Source organism: Periplaneta americana, chromosome 1 (genome assembly GCF_040183065.1).
Source record: "Periplaneta americana isolate PAMFEO1 chromosome 1, P.americana_PAMFEO1_priV1, whole genome shotgun sequence".
Classification (NCBI taxonomy): domain Eukaryota; kingdom Metazoa; phylum Arthropoda; class Insecta; order Blattodea; family Blattidae; genus Periplaneta; species Periplaneta americana.
Window position 1 is genome coordinate 124,847,013 of NC_091117.1, and position 22,753 is coordinate 124,869,765.

The window sequence follows — 22,753 nt, forward strand, 5'->3', positions numbered from 1 at the left end:
ATTGGTTGTAGTTGATTAGTTTTAAAAGTCCAATGTTGTGTAAACTGTAGTTATTTTCACAAGTGTATATTTTACAAAAACAATATTTAAATACAGTACTGTGTTATGTAAATTAAGTAAAAGAGTGATATTCTGACTGTGGAACAGTGTAAAGTGGTCACACGACTCATCCGGAGCTGCACCTGCACATCATCTTGCAACAGTACTTATGCAGCCCGCGACCTCAAGACGCGCAGCTTGGTGAATCATTTAATTATTCTTCAACGGCTAGAGTTCTGATTTCTTTAAGGGCGGTTAAAATAATTTCAAGGTATTTAAGGATTTTTTTCTGTAATTTTAAAGTAAGTCGCTTCCATTAAAACATATTTTTATACATTTAAATGTTTTTTAAAACAAAGTTAACAAACTTATATTTTTATATTATTATGCGAAGAATAAAGTGTGTACTGTCACCTTCAAATTGAGACAAAGAGCAAATCTATGTGATGATTATTAGTGGAGATAATCACGTTTAACAATAATGATGTGTGACCTATTTCAGAATCTTTGATAACACATATCTACTACAATAATCGATATAGACAACAATAATAAAACCCGTACTTATTTTTTCAATCCACAGAATGTGTAAAATTTGTTTTATCTAAATCGGAGACATGAAAGTCAATTCCAGGCTAAATTTGTGCGATTTGACGTGGAATGACTCTTATTGGAATGCAATTAGGCTACACAAAATGTTGCTGCTTTCTGCGCTCGAGATAAGAATTATAAAATAAAAGTAGGATCAGCACGACAATCACTAGAACCAGGGAAGAAAAATATTATACATAACCCCTTGTACCTCAAAGTAAAGTAATTTTATCCTCTTTACACATTAAGATAGGTTAATGAAGAATTCTATTAAAGGGATGAATCATGAAATTGAAGCATTTAAACATATCCAGGAAAAATTTCCTGCTATTAGTGACTCGAAAATAAAAGAGGGAGTTTTCAATGGACCACAAATTAGAGAAATAATGAAGGACAATCACTTCGAATCTTTGCTGAAAGGAAACGAGAGAGCCACCTGGATTGCACTCAAGGAGGTTGTATTAAATTTTCTGGGTAACCGTAGAAGTGAGAACTATGAAGAACAAGTGCAAAATTTACTGTTGGTGTCTGAAACTATGAATTGTAACATGGCTCTGAAAATTCACTTTCTTCACTCTCATCTTGACTTTTTCCCCAAGAATTGTGGCGATTTCAGTGATGAGCATGGTGAGGGGTTTCATCAAGAAATTTCAACTATGGAAAAAAGATACCAAGGACAGTGAAGTACCAATATGCTAGCAGACTATTTTTTGACTTTAGCTCGTGATGTATTTGATGCTCAGTATAAAAGAAAATTAAGAAAAAGAAAGCTGTTATCTTCTGAACAGTGAATATTTAACCTTATTGTCATTATATAAAGCAGTATTTTGAATAAATATAAAATCGAAAATTTCTCAAAACCCGTAACCAACAACTGTTTTTAATTGTCATATTCGTATTCAGGAGGTTAAAATTATATAGAAAACATGCATCACATGCCCAGCACAAAGAAAAAGTTAAAATTTGTTATGCAATGTAATCAATGTAATAAGTAGCAGTGAATTTATAAAAAAAATTTATATGTTCTGTGTGTAACACTGATTACTCTGTCATATACTACAAGCTTCTGATCATCACCACTGTAATCGCTGATTTCCAGCAGTTTTGCTAATAATTTTAGAATTCCCCAATACTGAGGTTTACATAAAAGCTTGATTTATCATTAATTAAAATATTGTGTTGTGTTTTCATAGAACACTGATGGGTGCTCTTCGTTTATACTTGGGAGGAGCACCGGAGGGTCCTGCTGGTACAGGGAAGACTGAAACTACGAAAGATTTAGCAAAAGCTGTTGCAAAACAATGCGTTGTGTTTAACTGCTCAGATGGATTGGACTATAAAGCTATGGGGAAATTTTTCAAGGTATAAATCTTAATACTTCCATAGGAATTCCTCTTTCTTCATTGTATATTGTAATTCTTGCATCTTTGAATATAACCTTCTAATTCATATGATGAATCATATCTCGTATTGTAGTTAAAATGTAAAAATGTGTTATAGAGCTGTATTTAACACATTTGCCACCATGGGACATAAAGAATGCTGCCCCCCTTGACATATATACCGATTTACGAAAATTTAATTGAAACGAAGATAGAAAAATGAAGACTCAGTATTCAAATGAAGGCAGTAAAAAAAAAGAGAAAATGATATACAGTAAATAAAATGAAATGTAACTTAAATGTCGATAACTATGCACAGTACTACAGTACCTCCAGAGATCTTTTTGCTGGATCTGAAATCTTCCAAATTTTGTTTCATCCCTGGACTAGTGAAACAATCTCTCGTTGCTTCTTTTATTGTCCAGAATGCTGGATCGTCACTAATTTTACATATTTCGTTTCAACACTCATCTCTGTTATTACTCATCACTTTCATTACATAGATAGTGATCAATGATCATATTACCATTAATTTAACTTTCTTTGTCGTAATTAGTTGCAATAAAAGTCGTATCACACAACACTGAACTAAACTTCTATGAAAAAATGCCTAATAAATGAAATAAAGAAAAATACTTCTGAAAATTCTGTTTCTGATAGACTGCCTCCTGTTTCAATTTTAGCAGCTTAAAAATGTGCTTAGGATTTTATGTATCAAAGTACTGTACTTTCTGTTTCTTTTCTAATTTAAGTTTTGATTGTTTTCTAAATTCAGTCCCATTTAAACTTCTATGTAATTAAGTTACCATTGCCACCGAGTGTTTGCCCATTTACAGTGACTGATTACACTTATGAGTTGTTGTGAAATACCAAAATATTTAGCAACACTACACTGCGATTTTCCCGTCTTCAAAGCATTTAAAACAGCTTGTTTCACATCCACAGGGTATTCCTTTTGTTTAGGCATGCTTGCAATGGTCTGTACAAATAAACACGCACTGTCTAAATACCTAAACACCAATATTTAATATATACCATGCCACCAAATAGTTATATTTTTGTAGGTCACATTTTCTTTATATGTTTATCAAATAGAAACTATAAAGACGATTCTGATCTGTTGTTATGAAAGGATCCTCTGTGAGTGCAAGAAGTGAAAACTCTATCATTTTGAAGGGTTTATTTCTTGACATAAAAATTCGTTGTCTTCAACTTCGTTTTCTATATTTTGTGGAAAACGGGGAAACGAAATTATATTTTTTCATGTATTCTGTAGGTATTGCCTTTGATTACAATACTCACTCATACCTCATATTTGCTTGCAATTCCTTTGTACTCAAGATACCTAATATAGGCCATTTGTAATCTCCTAAAACTTACCTGCATGTGAGGGGAAGAAAAAAGTTGACTGGGAAGCTTCCCTCCCTTGCTATGCTTCCACTTGTAGCTAGATAGCTTACTTAACTCCTCCGTAAGGGTCTTATTATAAGCTATGGCACACGCATGCATTTGGTTTTGTGAAATAACGGATGACCTACACCAAAGTTACTCATATGCATAAATATTTTTCACAAGTTTGCTTTTTAATATAGAGTAAGGATAAGAATTGTTGTGTCAGTAAACAAATAAAAGTAAATTTATAGATCAGTATACCGCTTATATTATAAAGAAGTATTGATAGAAATGTTTGTCTAATTTTTTTCTTTCTCTATCTACTTTATTTGATATAATTTTCTTTACTTTTTCAATCACTGTTTAAAACTTATATAATGTTTTTTGTGTGGTGTTTTGCTAGGGCTTGGCACAGTCTGGAGCTTGGGCTTGCTTTGATGAATTCAACCGGATTGATCTGGAAGTACTGTCAGTGGTGGCTCAACAGATATTGAGTATCCAGATGGCTATTGGTCAAAATTTGGAGCGATTTGTTTTTGAAGGAACTGAGATATCACTGAATAGGACTTGCTCAATTTTTATCACCATGAATCCAGGGTATTTATCTCTTATGAATTGTTTATTACGTTGCTACCTTATTTGTTATAGATATTTTATGAGTTAAACGTTGGGATAAGTTTGAGTAAAAGCTTGACTGATGTACATCTTGTAATACAACACACTATGAAAACCCAATTATAGCATTTTATAATTTCTAACGAAAAGTTTTTCTTCTCTTCAGTTATGCAGGTCGTCAAGAATTGCCTGATAATTTAAAAGTTTTATTTCGAACTGTTGCTATGATGGTACCTGATTATGCTATGATTGGTGAGATTTCCCTCTACTCCATGGGATTCATGAATGCTAGAAGGTAAATAGAGATTATAATTTATCAACTAGTTAATAACTTACGTAACATTTGAAGAGTCCACTGCAAAAGGAGGAATATCGTAAATTTGTGAAAAATGAGATCAAAGTTCAGTACTTTAGATCAAAGGGAGTAGAATACATTATACTTTGTTGCACTGCAAGAAAGATGATAGTTCCAAACCCACATTGTGTTGACGAATTGGTTTACAACACATAAAAGGGGAATGTCAGAGCGAAACAGTATAAAAGGAGAATGTCATGTGTTTACATTGACATCTGTATGAAGCGACTAAGGACGCATTTGTTTATGAGAATAATTTGTTTGTAGTGATGTTCAGACATTTTCTGCTGTGTGATTTATTGTTATTTTTGAAGGTTTAAGATCACGTCTAATTATGGCATCTTTGGAAGACAGTGAAGGTGAGTGCAGCAGTCTGATGAAAATGAAAAGTTACAGTAGAAGTAATGATGTAATGAAAACGTTGAGGTTATTAATGCATGAAACTGGACCAGACTGCAAGTGCAAACTTTATCGGTGTTTTGAGGTCATTCTGCAACAAGAAATTAAACGCATTATTAAAGACTTTAATGCTTTGGGATCTGTGGATGAACAAAACGCATATCTATGTGGATTAATAACTGTTCATTCGATTCAGAATCGTAGACCACGAAACCCAGAGGAAAATGCTTTATTCCATTATAAGTCTTATCCACACCTGTGGAGTAATGGTTAGCGCATCTGTCCGCGAAATTAGGTGGCCCGGGTTCGATTCCCGGTTGGGACAAGTTACCTGGTTGAGGCTTTTTGCGGGGTTTTCCCTCAACCCAATATGAGCAAATGCTGGGTAACTATCAGTGCTAAATCCCGGACTCATTTTACCAGCATTATCACCTTCATCTCATTCAGACACTAAATAATCTAAGATGTTGATAAAGTGTCGTAAAATAACCTAAAATAAAAAATTATAAGTCTTATTCATACAGAGTGAGAATTGTCGAAGAAGATGGTACCAAAGAAATTGCTGTATGCTATAAGTCAGTGGTTCCCAACCTTTTTCGATTCGCGAACCCCTTCCACAATGATTCGGTGAATCACTGATTTTTAAATATACGAGGCGCATCCAGAAAGTAAGTTTCCCTATTTTTTTTAAAAAAAGAACACACACTTTCAGAAAAACATTTATTGGCAACAGGTACAGCAATGTTTCAGCTATTTTTCAACATAGCCAAAATTAGAATTGAGACACTTGTCGTATCGTGGGATCAACTTTTGTATCCCTGTCATAGAACTCTGCCGCCTGTGAATGGAACCAGCATGTGACAGACGTCTTCAACTCTTCGTCGTTGCCAAAACACTCACCGGAGGACAAGAATTTCTTGAGGTGCAAGAAAACGTGAAAATCGCTGGGAGCTAGATCAGGACTGTAGGGTGGATGATCAAACAACTCCCAGCCAAATTCCGTCAAAACAGCTGCTATGTGCCGAGTCGTATGTGGACGAGCATTGTCATGGAGGAGCACAACACCTGCAGTAAGCATTCCACACCTCTTGTTTTGAATGGCATATCGCAATTTTCGCAGTGTTTCACAGTAACGGTCAGCGTTCACTGTTTCACCTCTTGGAAGGAAGTCAATGAGCAGAATGCCTTTCCTGTCCCAGAACACCGTGCACATCACTTTTCATACCGACAGCATCTGTTTGAATTTCGTCCTGACCGGAGATCCACTATGCCACCAGTGCATTGACTGCTGCTTGGTTTCCGGGGTGAAGTGCGAAATCCAAGTCTCATCGCCCGTGACGATCCTGTCGAGGAACTCGTCGCCGTCATCGTGATACCGTTGCAGAAATGTCAGTGCTGCTTCTAAATGTTGCATTTTGTGTTCGGGTGTCAGGTTTTTCGGCACCCACCTGGCAAACACTTTTTTGAACAGCAGGTGCTTAGTGACAATCTCATGCAACAAGGATCGCGATATCTGCGGAAAATGGCTGCTCAGCTCCGTAATCGTGAAGCGACGGTTCTCCATGATGCACTGCCGCACCAGCTCAACACGATCATCATTGATGAGGGACGGTCGCCCACTGCACTCTTCATCATGGACACTTTGACGACCTTCGGAAAACTGCCTACACCAGCGACGCACCATCTGCTTACTCATGATGTTCGGCCCATAGACCTGACGAAGCTGCCGATGAATTTCAATTAGCGCAATGCTTTGTGCATTAAAGAACTTTATCACCGACCGAACCTCGCAGGCAGCAGGAGAAGGAATAAGAGCTTCCATTTCGGACCACTGCTGCCACGCTACTGGCACCAGGCGGGACCTGTCCGGCTGGCATATGATTGATACGTCATAGATCTGTTATGCATGCGCAATTGACACGGCTAATTATGTTTACTTTCAAGGGGAAAAAACCGGGAAACTTACTTTCTGGATGCGCCTCGTACACAGTAGACATGCATAAAATTTAATTCCAAGCAAAAGGTTTAATAACCTTAAATTAACTTAACCCTTAATGGTTAAAACCTATAGTTACTCTAGTGACAGCTTAAAAGTTACACATGTGTAGGCCTAGTTGCAATAATAAATATAAGTTTTCATTGTAATTACTCACCTCTTCCTTGGAATTCAGTGAGAAGGTTGCACCTGCTTTCCATGGCACAAAGCTTTGAAGTCAGGAACCACAGAAGTTAAATAAAGTCTCAAATCACTTTCAGCACAAAGTTTGTTTCTGTATTTATTTTTAAATGGATATATGAAGAGAACGACTTTTTGCACAAATATGTGGATGAAAAGGGTAATAAAGCCATTATGGCTTTATTCGCTAACACTAGGAACTCCTTTAAACTCAACCAAAAACCAATTAATGACAAAGATTTATAACGTTTCTGTAATTGAAAATCAGTGGAAATTTCAAGAAGCTGCTCTTTTTCATCTACGCTTAATGTGGATTCTAAAATTGTTGACTCTTCGAAGGGATTGCAAATCCAATTGTTTTAATTGGACATACTACTACTACTACGATGGCATCACAGCCCAAAGTCGAGCCTTAGCCTCCTCAATTTTCTTCCTCCAACTGTCCCTGTCCTGTGCTAATCTCCTCCAGGCAGTTGTTCCGAGATAGTCCTGAGAATCGATCGTTACCGCATCTATCCATCTATTTTTGGGTCTTCCAATTGGTCTTTTACCATGTATTTTCCCTTCTAAGATCTTCTTTGGTATTCTGTTCCCTTCCATCAGATAGACATGTCCGGCCCATTCAAGCCTCCTTAATTTGATGAAAGTAACATCAAAACTTTTATATAATTTATATAGCTCGTTATTATAACGTATTCTCCACTGCATATTTTCTTGCACCGGTCCAAAAATTCTTCTGGGTATTTTGCGTTCAAATATACCTAGTTTAGCTTCTGTCTCCTTAGATAATGTCCAAGTTTCGCTTGCATAACAGAGAATACTTCTAATAATTGTTTTGTATATTTTAAGTTTTGTTTCCTTGTGCACACAGTTAGATTTCAATATTGCACTTAATGCAAAATAGGCCTTATTGGCTGCAGTGATTCGACTCTGTACTTCAATTAATTCGTTATTGTTACTTGTCATTACTGTTCCAAGATATTTAAATTTCTCAGTTTCTTCAAACATATTTATCGTCAGATTAGGAGGGTTGTATATATTCTGTTTATTTCTTATTTGTGTCATCTGTTTGGTTTTACTTGCATTAATCTGCAACCCGATTTTATTTAATTGGACATAGCAGGGAAATATTCTCTGAAGGTTTTTCCAAGTTCCTTCATATGTTCTTTAACCATGTTCTTGACATTTTCGTCCAAAGAAAGATGATTTTCCACCAGGAAGTCGTGAAGGGTATCAAAGCACTCGGTTTGATTGTTATTGAAACACGTTTCCCAAAAATAAAGTTTTTTGATGAATTATTTGATACGGTCTTGCACAATATAAACGTTTATATTTGACTCCTGGAGGGATAAGTTTAAAATTTAATTTTTGAGAAAATGTCTGCCAAATAAGCTAAAGTCTGAAGCCAGATTTCATCTTCCATGCACTTTGCTTGGTGAAAGGCATGGCTGGTGAGAAAAACGTAAATTTCGTCTTTAAGCTCATACAGTCTGGAAATAGTTCTACCTCGAGATAGCCACCTAACTTCAGTGTGAAACAATAAACACTTAGAAACGCTTCCCATTTCCTCACAAAGCACTGCAAAGATGCGGGAATTTATAGGGCGAGCCTTAATAAAATTAATTATTTTCACTACATCGTCCAGCTCACATTTTAATCCATTGGGCATGTGTTTAGAAACAAGAGCCTGTCTATGAATGCAACAATGTGTCCAAGAACCGTTCGGCGCTACCGATTTCATCTTGGCAACAAACCCAGCATAACATCCTGTCATAGATTTCGCACCATCTGAACAAATGCCTACATAGAGAGTCCAGTCTATTGAATTTTCGCGAAAGTATTCATCGGTTAACTTAAATATATATCTCCTCCCATAGTTCTCTCTTTTAAGGATTTGCAAAATAGTAGCTCCTCTTCTACAGACTCCCCATTAATATAACGGACGAAAAGTAACAAAATGGCTAAATTGGCAACATCATTCAATTCGTCAAGTTGAATCGCAAAAGAAGGACTGGCACGAACTTTTTCCAAAATTTCATTTTCTACATAATTTGCAATGTCTTTAATCTAGCAGTTGATCGCATTGTTGGACAATGGTATCATATTGACTTTTTTTGTGAAAGATTCTCCAAGCATGCACTGTACTACATAATTTATATATGGCCGCACTAAATCTTCAGCTATTGAACGAAGTTTTGCAGTTTTAGCAATTCTGTAGCTAACGCAATAAGACGCTTCAAGAGCATTCTCATTGTCACTGTTTGCAGTGGATACAAAAGTAGTTAAATCATTTTTCCACTCATTAGCTTTTCGTGTAAAAAAATCAGCAGATTTGTTTACGTAGGTGGTGTATTTAGTTTCTAAATGGCATTTAAGTAGGGAAGGTTTCAGACTACTGTTAGCAAGAATGTTGCCACAAACAATACACTGTGGTCTTGGACAGTCCTTGTCACCTATGTATGAAAATCCAAACCTAATGTAATTATCATCGTAATTTCTTTTCTTTACACATGATTCACTTTTGTCGGATTGACACACATCACTAGAAGCTGAATGACCTGTTGACACAACACTAACTTGCGATTTTGCTAAACCCTGTTTCCCTTTCAAACTTCCACTTTTCAACCAGTTATCCATTTTAATGTGAACAGAAACGATTCTGATACACAACTGACAACGTATTGAGAAGTTCATCAGCACTTTCATACTTTGTAAAAAATTCTGCTCAGATTTTATCAGGAAAGTACTCACTAATTGGTGGATAGCCTACACAAGTCGAAAATCATAGTACTTGTTGTAGAGTTTGCTTACTTCTATCCTAAGTATAAGAACACTAGGGAGCTTGGAGAGTCATCCCAATAGAAAGACAAAGTATCCCCTTTTATATTCATTGACGTACAACTAAAATACTGGTATCTATATAAAATAAAATCACCATTTTTTCCAGAATGCTTTCCAGGACAACCATTCGAGAGCGAAATGATTATTTTTTACATTCAAAGATATACTATAAATAAAACCTCATTTTTGCTGTACAAATTGCACTTACATATGTTAGCAAAGTGCTGTTATAATCTTAATAAGTTTTATAATTGCAAACTTTTGAAGATTTTCTGTTTCAGTATTCTTCGTATTGTTCCACAAATTCTTTAAAACTAATTGCAATTTTATATCTATATCTTGTTTATATTATGTAGCATCTTACAGGCAATTAAAATTCTAAGAATTCTGTTGTGATTCTTATCAAGAACTACTAATAGTTTTGTTTAAAATTATATGCTACTTTTCGAAAGTGATCAATTGCTCGTCAGAAATTATCTTTAGATTAATTTAAATAACCAATACTCGTCATTGTCATTATCATTATCTAGCATAGTCATCAGTAAAAAGTATTATCAAGATACTGTGGGTATAATTGAATGTTAAAGATACAAAGAGACTTACTGAATTTCATTTAACAAACCTTCATTTTGTGTCTAGTCTTGCAGAGAAGATAGTACATACATACAAGCTATGCTCAGAACAGTTATCATCTCAAAATCATTATGATTATGGAATGCGAGCTGTAAAGACTGTGTTGACAGCAGCTGGTAATCTTAAACTCAAGTATATGGATGAAGATGAATCTGTGCTTGTCCTTCGTGCAATTGTGGATGTTAACTTACCAAAGTTTCTATCACAGGTTAGATCGATTTAAACTTAATTAATCTTAGTTGTACATTATTTACTCATGAGCCTGATTGTCGTCAATTTCACATTTATAGATTTAAGGAATCATTATATTTGTGTGCATATTTTCCTAATATATTTTAAAATACGAGGGAAATATTAATGAAACTCTGTAGTGTATTTTTTATTATCTACTTCATAAATTGAATACCTTTATGATATCTTTACTGTGTTAACTTTTGCAGTTTACCTGGCTGACTTGTTTCGAAGTGGTATCCTTCATTGTCCGAAGAATACCAGATAAGTTGCTGAAGTTAACACAGTAAAGATATCATAAGTTATTCAGTGACTATAAGTGTTAAACAATGAATAATACTTCATAAAATGTATGACGTTACTATTGTGTGTGTGTATATAATAATAGAAGAAAATTAAATTCACAATAATTGTTCCGTGACCCTTGATTTCTAAGGATGAAGTTCCGAGTAGTTTACAAGCAGTATATAATTTTGTTTTAGGATGTGCCTTTATTTGAAGGAATCTACTCAGATCTCTTCCCAGGAATTGAGCTACCACAGCCAGATCGTGCCGAACTCTTGCAATCTTTGAAGCAATGTTTGGAACAACGCAATCTTCAAGCAACGCCGTGGTTTTTAGAAAAGATATTTCAAGTTTATGAGATGATTCTTGTCCGACATGGTCTAATGATTGTAGGACTGCCAATGGGCGGCAAAACATGTGCTTACCAGGTATGTACGTAATCTATTTTGACGAGGATTAATTCAGAAATTGTGTATTAATTCTTGTCCTTTAATACATTGTAATAATACCAGTAATATATCATCTCTTTTGTCTCATATATTGTATGAGAGTTTCGAATGTTGCTATATTGCAACATTTGACTTTCATATATTTCAGATAAAAGATATTTCATGTGATATGATGAGGAGTGGAGATTTAATGACTCTCCATTAAAAAATAAATGCTTGTTGCAGCCAATGTTGCCAAATGATTTTTTATTGATCCCACTAGATGGCTTTGAAATCCGGCAATTTCCTTCCAAAATAAACAGAGAATAATTATTATAAATAATTATTATTCTTTTTGTAACTAGCAATTAAGAATGAATAGTTCAATAGTATTTCTTGAAAACAAAGCACTTTTTACCGAATTAAATTTGCTTTAACCAATAACATTTGGTTTGGTTGTGTTTCTACATAATAGTGGAGTAGCAATAAAAGCAGAATGGAGAGTGTTGATTAATTGGCCAAGTTCTCTCTCAAGAAGCATGCAGCATTTCTTGACAGTTACCTGCGTAAACTACTGTTTATACACAAATACATGTATACTCTCACCATAGACGGAGAGAGAACCATTTCCTTGGAGGGGGTCAAAGCAAAACCACAGAATCCCCATATAACGGGGTTATGGGAGACCATTTACCTCCTCCCCTGGTATAGCTTGACCGTGGTACAGTATATCGGAATATGATCATTTAATAAAAGTATTTTCAGGGGGTCTACTACAAATTATAATAGGGCATAACTTAAAACAATCTCCCACTTTTTCTCTCTCGTACAGAAACACATGCATACATCAATAAAACTACGTAACAGTGCTAAAGAATTTTTTTTATATGAAACTTACCTTCCGAAGATATCATATGAAATGTAAATTCTAATTTTTTATTTAATCTCATCTTTAAGTTTACACATTATACCGGGATCCCTTTTCTTTTTTCTGCATTGTTGTGCAGTATGTTATTCATACATCTCCAAGTGGCGGCCTGAACACCTGCAGACTTCTAACACATCAGTGCAGGCTGTTACAAAAAAAATTACAGTGCTTCCATTCCTCAAATGAGGTATAGGAATTCTTATACATTCAGACATTAATTCGTCAAAACCAAAGCAAAAAAGATCTTTTGAATTCAACAGAATAATACAAAAAAAAGAGGTCAAACAAGTTTGGGGAGGGGCAGTGTCCCCCCATGCCTCCCCCCCCCCATAACTCTGCCTATGACTGTCACACATTTTATACAAACTGCTTTGCTTTGCACATGCAGTTGGTGCTTGGTGCTGCAAATGAACTGTATTGCGAAGAACTCTAGTGAGAAATATATGATTAGTTCAAATTAAACTTAGCCGAGGCTTACTATGTGCAACAGGAGTATTGGCTGGATTTCGCTTTAGGGGTATGGCAACAATGGTTATAGACTTTCTATTGGTAGTTGTGGTTGGTATATCTGTCATTGTTGTTCCAGATAAATGAAAATAGAAAAGTGAATGATTCAAGATGGAAGCATCCAAAAGTGAACAGCGTGCTTTAATTAATTTTTTTGACTGCAGAAAGGCGCACACCTGCTTAAATCCATCGCATTATATGCAGATACATGTCTAGGGAAATCAGCTGTAAAGAATTAGTGTTGCAGTTATGTTCGACTGAACATCTCTACAGGATAATTCACGACCAGGGCAAGCACTCAAGGCTATCATGCCAAATATAATTCAACTTGTTGATTCTCTTGTCCGAGAGAGTAAGAGAATAATAATAAGCGAACTTAGTTTATTACTGAATATCAACCAGAGAATTGTCCATAAAATTCTCCACAAGCACCTGCAGTATCACAGAGTTTCCACGTAGTGGTTGCCACACTCTTTAACTGCTGAGCAGGAAGCCGAACATATAAGAATCTGCTAACAGAACCTCAGACGACATCAGGAGAACAGGGATTAATTCGTGCATTGCATTGTGACAGGCAATAAGTTCTAGTGAACGTCATTTTGAGCTACACTCTCAACGGTCACTACCCACTACCCACTGAAAACACACTCGATCTCCTCGCCTTAACAAGCTCAAGTTGTAAAGAAACTCGGTCTTCCCCCCCCCCCCCCCCCAATTATCGAGATCCGTTGCTAGTGGGATTTCTGGAGTGTGGATAAATGATCAATGCCCTCTGATATACAGACACATGTTGGATCTTTGATAAAACATCAAGCCATTTTGAAAAAAAGTAATTTTACTCGAGCTTATACTGCCAGATATTTTCGAAGATTTAAAGAAAAGTCTGGCAGGAATCACACTTTCACCAGACAAAATGTTGCAAAATGCTGTTAAACATTGGTTCACCTCCGAGTCCTAGGGATTCTATGAAACATGTATCCATCACAGTAGAAGGAGTGTATTAATAACCATGGCGAGTATTAAGCAGTAACTTCAATTTATTTCATTGTATTAGTGATGGTCATGTTTCATTTGAATGATCCATACACGAGAGCACTTATCTTCAAATGGCTCAACAATCGATTTTTATGCGCTTCTTGAACAGTCTGTCTAATGAGATTGGTTTCAATGATTTACGTTGTCGTGATCAATAACCGGCAGTCTTTGTAATAGTTGTAATGCCTATGTGCTAGTTTGCACAAACCTAGTACCGGTGCTTTCATATCTCTGTAGAAAAAAATGGTTTTTAGGCCTACAGTCATCTGATTAAATCTGCACATGCATACATGCCAGTTTATGTAAGTTGATTTGTTCGTGTAGACAGTATTTACACTTAATAATAATAATAATAATGTTTTATTTTCGCTGGCAGAGTTAAGGCCATAAGGCCTTCTCTTCCACTCAACCAGCCTTAATCAATACAATACATAAATTTAAATTACAAATATTTTCATTACACTTAAAAGGTTCTCCAGCAATAATCTTCACTACACATTTATTTAAATTTAGATAAATCTATAAGGTAAAGTAGTAACTTAATTTATGAGCTAATTTAATTCAATGAATTATAATTATATTAATATTTGAGATAGCTAGTAAAATGATGAAAATTAATTTAATATAAGCTTACTAGGACTATGTTACAGGGAGAATATATATATTTCTATTTCTATAATGAGAATATTAATGTAATTGCCATTAGAGGTTTTGTAAATCTATTTAGAGAAATTAAAGATAATAATAATAAGAATGGACAGATGTTAGTTTCGTTATAAGTAACAAATATTAATCAGCAATTCATCTGTTAAGTAAGAATTTATGTAATTTTGACCTAAATGAAGCTATTGTCCAACAACCCCTTATATCACTCGGAAGCGAGTTCCAATTTCTAGCAACTGAAACTGTATAGGATGAAGAATATAAAGATGTCTTGTGGTAGGGTATAATGAGTAAATTGTTATAATGAGATCTTGTACTTAGCTGATGATATGCGGATAAATTTTGAAAACGAGAAGCCAAATATATTGGGGTAGCGGTGCGCAGAATTTGAAATAAGAGAACAAGAGAATGCAGGGCTCGTCGATCGCTTAGCCTTAGCCAAGACAGAGTTTGGAAAGACGGGGAAACATGATCATACTTACGAATATTACAAATATAACGGACGCACGCATTATGCACACGTTGTAGCCTGTTGCTCAAATTTGCATTTAGGTTACTTAATATAATATCGCAGTAGTCAAAGTGTGGCATCACGAGTGTTTGTGCAAGGATTAATTTTAATTTATCAGGAAGAAAGTTCTTCAGTCGCTTTAATGAGTGAATAATGGAAAATATTTTTTTGGAAGCGTGATTCACTTGTTCATTCCATTCCAGGTGACAATCCATATAAATACCAAGGTTCTTCACAGTCGTACTGTATGGAATAATAGTATTATTTACAATTATCGGTGGCAAATTTTGTTTGTCACACTTCGATCTTTGATGTTCTATTAAGATTGCCTGCGATTTACTTGCATTTAAATTAAGTCCGTGCGTTTTCGACCATATGGATATAGAATTCAAGTCATCATTAACTTTAGTTATGGCGTCATTTATGTAGTTAGGTCGAGTATGCAGATAGATTTGTATGTCGTCAGCATAAATATGGTGTCGGCAGGATGTTAGATTAGAAGAAATATCATTAATATAAATAGAAAATAGTAAAGGTCCTAGGACAGAGCCTTGTGGTACGCCAGTCTTCGTGGTACGCCAAGTGGAATAACGATTATTAATAGACACGCACTGTTGGCGTTCACGAAGATAGGAGTCCATCCACCCTAACGCATTATCAGAAAAATGCAGTACTCTTAATTTTGCAATTAGTAAGTCAACATCTACAGTGTCGAAGGCTTTGGAGTAGTCTAAAAGTGTTAGTATTGTGATCTGTCCTTTGTCTAAAGCTTCACGTATATCCTCAGTCACTTTAAGCAGTGCAGTCGATGTGCTGTGTCCCGTTCTGAAGCCTGATTGGTAAGGGTCAAGAATATTGTGAATATTGAGGTAATCTGTCAGTTGTTTGTGCACAATTCTTTCCAAAGCTTTTGAGAGAACAGGAAGAATACTAATTGGTCTATAGTCATTAGGTGTTACAGGTAACTTAATTTTAGGAAGGGGACGAACAATAGCCTTTTTCCATATGTCTGGGTAATGTGAAGTCATTATGGATGCATTGAATATATGGGTTAGTGTCGGAAGAATTATGTCCATAATTTTGTTCAGAAGTTCTATATTTATATTGTCTATTCCTTGTGATTTTGACTTGATGCACTTTAGTGCTGATTTTACGTCAGAAGGTGTTATGTAGGAAAAGAAGAACTTGTCTCGTGCTGGGGCGGGTGTAGAGATTAATTCATTAATAGTCTGTTGTTTCGTTGCGGCGTCAGGTGCGTGGGTAGTGGTGGATGTGAAGTAATTGTTTAAATCATCTAGACAAATAGTATTGTCAATTTGTGATTTAAATTGTCCCAGTCCCATTGACCTAACATTTCTCCACATATTGGATGCTCTAATATCAGGTTCAATGAGGCTGTAAGCATGTCTAAGCTTAGCATTTCTAATCGTCTGTGTGGTCATATTTCTTAGTCGCTTGTACCGCAAGAAATCTATGTCACTTTTTAGTCTCTTGAATTTCCGAAAAGCTTCGTCTCTGTCTCTCATCAATGATCGGATTTCTGTAGTCATCCAGGGAGCTGGAGGTCTCGTAATGCGTCTAGTTTTTATTGGGGCATGTTTGTCATATAATGTAATAACAAGGTTGTTAAAAGCTTGTACTTTTTCGTCGACTGTACGGAGAGTCCAATCACGCCATGGCAGTAATAACGCGTCAGAAATTAAAGAGGCGTCGTTGATATGTCGCAGATCCCTATACTGAATGCGTTTTGGTGTTGTCTTAGGACACTGCAATGAATACTCTACAAATATAATATCATGTGCAGAAATCCCAGGCGCCGGTAGTTGTCCATGCGTTATTATTTTGTGGGGATTTGTAGTTGCTATGATGTCTAGTAGTGTTTCTGCAGTCTCTGTGTGATGAGTGGCTTGGAGCGGCTACAGCTACAGCTATAATGCGAGATCACACCTACCATACGTTTAAAGAGATGTACAAATAACACACAAACAAAATAACAAAAATTTAAAGTGCATACCGGTAATTTTATTTTAATAAAAGGTAAAAGTATCCCCATAACATGCCATGAAGGCACTTGGGGGGCATGGAGGTAAAGCCCCATGCTTTCCATGACCTCGGCACTAGAATGAGGTGGTGTGGTCGGCACCACACTCTGACCGCCTTTTACCCCCAGGAAAGACCCGGTACTCAATTTTATAGGAGGCTGAGTGAACCTCGGGGCCGTTCTGAAAGTCTGGCAACGAGAAAAAATCTTGTCACCACCTGGGATCAAACCCCGGACCTTCCAGTCCGTAGCCAGCTGCTCTACCAACTGAGCCACCCGGCCACATTTTTTTTAATTACTAATAATTTTGGCACAATCAGGTAATCTCAGCTTAAGAGAAGAAATAAAACTAGAATTTCTATTAAGTGGAAATGATAATACTTAACTTCTATATTTAGCAAGAAGAAGGCTAAATTGGCAACATTGATTGTAATTTTTCAAATAAGTAATGCAGACTTGAGGATTTTTTATAGAAATAATTGTATTATTTACTTTAAATGTTTCTTCCCTTAGCAAGAGATAGAAGTAAATACTCCTACATATGTTTCAAACGAACTCTAGATTTCTAAAAATAGGCCTTTACTTTTATGTACGAAATGATACAAATATTTTAACATACTTTTCGTACTATCTTTCATTTCTTAGTTGAAGACTGGACATAAAAATGGCTGTAAGTGCCAATATCGTTGAAAAGTAGCCCCCCCCCCCCGAAAGAAATTAGTATGTCCCTGGCTCAATCCATTAAGAAAAATGATGTCTCATTGTAATTTTATTTAGACCCTAGCTTTACCCACAGATGTGCAAAACATATGATATTACATTGATAGTCATACAAGAAAACTCCGCTTTCTATGGCTTGTCTCTTTGGCACTTACAGCCTTTTATGTTCAGTTCATTCATTCATTTATTTTATTCCATAGATCTTACATGAGCAATGAAGCTTTAAGATGTGGAACATGTCAACATTTTACAATATTACAATTACAATTTTTACAAATTTTTATAGTTTTACAATTTAGTAATTTTCTACAATTTTTACAATTTTGTACAATTTTTTTTTACATTTTGGCGAGATGTAGTGAGATGAGATGAGGTCCGAGGATTCGCCAAAATATTACCCGGCATTTGCCTTTTCGGTGGGGGAAACCTCGGAAAAACCCAACCAGGTAATCAAATCAAAGGGGTTGATGCCAAGGACTCGCCATAGACCATCCGGCTTCAGTCCCACGGCTGGGGAAAACCTCCGAAGAAACCAAAGTCCAAAGGGGGATCCAACCCAAGCCCGAACGCAGCTCCGGATCAGCGGCCCGGCGAGTCTGCCGACTGAGCTACATCGATGGCTCTACTAAAAGTATACAATACATAGCCAATCAGATTATTAAATTTACAAACGCAAACGATCATTCATAAGTTGAGCTATATTATAATACAAAACAATTTAATTAAATTTAAGGCATAAACAATTCAACCAGTTGTGATATACAGAAATTGATAATACATATCATGCAAACTACTTCAAATTACAAACACAAACAATATCAGTAGAGCTATATAGATTACTATTCAATTTAAAGCATATACAATTCATCGGCCAAAACTATACAAATATATACAATACAAAGTAGCATACTTTCATTAAGCTATACAAATTTGTGCAATTAATATCAAGTAGATTAATTCAATTTATAATCATAAACAATTCATCAGTTGAGCTATACATATTACCATTCAATTTACAGTAGGTCTATATACAATTCATCAGTAGAGCTACACAGACTAGTAATCATTTTAAGAACATATACAATTCATCAGCCAAACTATACAAACATATACAATCAAATTAGTTCAATTTACAAACTTATTTTCGTTAAGCTATACAATTCATATGAAGTAGATTAATTCAATTTATAAGCTTAAACAATTCATCAGTTGACCTATACAGTATACTATTCAATTTACAGTACGTACAATTCATCAGTTATGCTAAACAAAAAATACAATACATAGTAAACAGATTAAGTCAATATAAAAACATATTTTAGTTGAGCTATATAAAATTGTACATGTCATTTAAGTAGAATAATTCAATTCACAAGCATAAACAATTCATCAATTGTGTAGAAGGTATGAGTATGTAGAAATTTGGTTAATTCTTTTCTGAACCTTTTCTCGTTGGCCTTCAAATCTTTAAGATAATTAGGCAGTGCATTGAAGACTGTTATACATGAATAGCGAACTCCTTTTTTAAAACAGCTTAGACTAACAGAGGGTAGATGAAGATCTGATTTATGTCTTGTATTAAAATGATGAATGTCTTGATTAGTACTGAATTTATCTTGGTTCTTAATATACAGCATCATTAGGGAAAGAATGTATTCACAAGGTAAAGTCAAGATTTCTAAGTTTCGGAAAATATTTTTACATGAGGTCCTTTTATGCACACCAGTCATTATTCTTATAGCTTTCTTTTATGAAACAAAAACGTGTTTAGCTTCAGACGAGTTACCCCAGAATATTAATCCATATTTCATTACAGAGTGAAAATATGCAAAGTATGACATTTTAAGTAAGTTTATATCACCAATAGTAGCTAAGGATCTTAATGCATAACAGGCAGAGCTCAATTTACGAGTAATACATTCTATATGCGTTTTCCAGTTCAAGTGATTATCCAATTCTAAACCAAGAAACTTTGTGCTTATAGATTCTTTGAGATGAGTTCCATTTAATCGAATACTGTAGGAAACCTGAGCACTATTGTGTGTATTAAATTTGACTGCACTGGTTTTATCAACATTAAGTGCTAGTTTATTTGCATGGAACCATTCATTCATTAGATTCAGCACTGTATTAGAAGTGTTTATAAAATGATCGTATTGTTTGCTTGAAATAATTACACTTGTATCATCTGCAAATAAAATTACATGGGATGAATTGTTTATGGTCAAGGCTAAATCATTAATATAAACTAGAAACAACAATGGACCTAAAATTGACCCCTGCGGAACACCATGTTTAATATTTCTAAATTCTGAATAAGTAACTTTATGACTATTTGGTACATTTATTTCTACTTTTTGTTTTCTATTTGATAAGTACGACGTAAACCAACCCAACATCTCATCTTTAATACCATAAAACTTCAATGTTTTTACTAATATACTATGGTCTACACAATCAAATGCTTTAGCCAAGTCACAAAAAAATCCCACCTACATGTAGTTTCGAATTTAATGAATTTAGTATTTCATCCACCAAACTAAAAGCAGCATTCTCTGTCGATTTTTGTTTTCAGTTATATTATCACATTTTATGTAGGTACCCACCCTTTAAAATAATTTTACATGTCAAGATACGTAAATTAACATTTGAAATAATTACACACATAAATATATGTATATTTGGTATTTGCGTCGATTTCATTTTGAAAACAAAATGTATCCTGTTTGTGAGAATACCATTTTGACGATAGAATGATATTGAATATATATATATATATATATATATATATATATTTTTTTTTTTTTCATATTTCTTCGATTAAATGTTTGTTTCTAATTTATGCATTCTTCTTAGGTGTTGGCTGAAGCTCTTATAGCAATACGAGATAATCCAAAATCAAAAATGGAAGAATTCAGAGTACAGTACAGGATAATAAATCCAAAATCAATTACCCTTGGACAGCTATATGGTTGTTTTGATCCTGTTTCACATGAATGGTCAGATGGTATGTTGGAAACGAAATTTATTATTTAACATATTACGACCAGCCTCATGATCTAATGGTCAGAGCTTCTAGCTACAGTTCATGAGGTTCCTGGTCAGAGCACAGAATATTTCTGTAAAGGGAATTAATTGTTCCTGTGTTCGTTCATGAATAGGAATTTAGGTTAAATTTACACTTAAGACATCTCCTGGAGCTACATAATCATATGTAGTCATCCTATCATATCATTGGGATAACGTAAATTCACCTTCCAGGTGCCCCCAGAAGTGACTTACATATAAGTCATTGCCAGGAGAGAAGACTAGAAATGTCGAAAGACAACCTGGTGACATTAGTTAAAAAATAAAAAATAATGTATAAATGCATAGTACAGTTCATATGAAATAAGATTGTAATTGATGTTACTGCTGCCTCATGGCTCAAGAGCACAATGTTGTCACACTTCTTCTTACTCACTGCCGATCTCCATTTACGCAACAGTCATATCCTCTTCTGTACTACTACTAAAGCTTTCACTATCTTTGGAGAATTGCTGAGATAATTGGATGATATGAGTATGTATAAAACTAGTGCATTACATTGCTGAACTATTAACAAATGCACTGCACTTGGAACTGGACGTGGAATGCAGGATACGATCTGATATTAATGTTAAGTGCTTGTTTTCTTTCTTACATCACAATGTTTCTGGCCGCCTCTGCTACTTTCTCCACTTGATACTCCATTTTCTAGCATCCACAGCTCCACTCATTATCTGCAAAAATGAGTAATGAAGTTTTTATTTTTCATTTGCAGATCAAAAGATAAATTCTGTAACAGTTTTTTCATATTTTATTTAATTTTTATTATTTATTTTTTTTGTAATATCATGTTAGGTGTGTTAGCCAAGACATTTAGAGAGTATGCATCCGCTCCAACTCCTGACCGAAAGTGGATTATGTTTGATGGACCAGTTGATGCTGTATGGATTGAGAGCATGAATACTGTTCTGGATGACAACAAGAAACTTTGCCTCATGTCTGGAGAGATTATTCAGGTATGTTGCTTTGCAAAAGTAATAAGTATATTTTTGTAACATATCAAGATCGTCTGATTCTACTGATCAGCAATAAATTTGCTCGTAATGGCAGTTGGAAAATTATTTTTCTAATTACTGTCTTTATTTATAGATGTCAAACAAAATGAATTTGATATTCGAACCAGCTGATTTGGCTGAGGCATCCCCAGCTACAGTATCCCGTTGTGGCATGATTTACCTGGAACCAAGCGAATTAGGATGGGGAGCTTTGCATGCTTCGTATTGCAATGTTCTTAAGGAGAAGATTATTCCAGAGCAATTGGAGTTACTCGATGAGTTAGTGCATTGGTTGGTGCCTGCGATTTTAGACTTTGTTACACATGCACCATGTAAATTATTTGTGGTAACATCTGAACTTCACCTCTATAATGTAAGTATTTTGAATAGGCTTTGGAACTGAACTTGCATTATTATTTTACGTTTTTGAAATACTTGTATTGCAAAACTAATTCGTAAACTAGTAGAGTAACCATTTTTGTTATGAGAAGGTAAATAATATTTTATAACACACAATAAATATAATTCAAAGAGACTAGCTTTACTATTAAAATAATGAAAGAAGCACATGAGACAACATTTGTCTCCTCATGATATACCTTTGTCTGTCACTATTCCACTCATATCTTCTGTGACATCAACAGATATTGAACAGTTGTTGGCCCACTGATCGGAAGATCGAACTAATAATAATAATAATAATAATATAGTCAGTAAACAGTAGTTTTGACGTAGGACTACGTCTATGAACTTGAATCAATACAGGGGCTGTACTTTGGGCTGTGCAATAAACGCAAATAATGGTATAACAAAAATTGCTATAATGTTTACAGTAATAGACTTACAGCAATGACACAATAATGCCATTAAAGAACAAGCAGTCCTGTAGTGATAATGCC

General features: G+C 35.0%; 1 protein-coding gene across 1 annotated transcript in view; it reads left to right on the plus strand.

Moving 5' to 3' along the window:
• The window catches only part of Dnah3 (dynein heavy chain 3, axonemal), a 367,976-nt gene that overhangs the window by 135,604 nt on the left and 209,619 nt on the right, over positions 1–22,753 (plus strand). The window contains exons 25-32 of the mRNA XM_069827040.1: positions 1,824–1,992; positions 3,808–4,001; positions 4,186–4,314; positions 10,430–10,631; positions 11,137–11,367; positions 20,629–20,779; positions 21,655–21,815; positions 21,949–22,227. Coding sequence (XP_069683141.1) covers positions 1,824–1,992; positions 3,808–4,001; positions 4,186–4,314; positions 10,430–10,631; positions 11,137–11,367; positions 20,629–20,779; positions 21,655–21,815; positions 21,949–22,227 — 1,516 coding nt within the window. The remainder of the gene's footprint in view (positions 1–1,823; positions 1,993–3,807; positions 4,002–4,185; positions 4,315–10,429; positions 10,632–11,136; positions 11,368–20,628; positions 20,780–21,654; positions 21,816–21,948; positions 22,228–22,753) is intronic.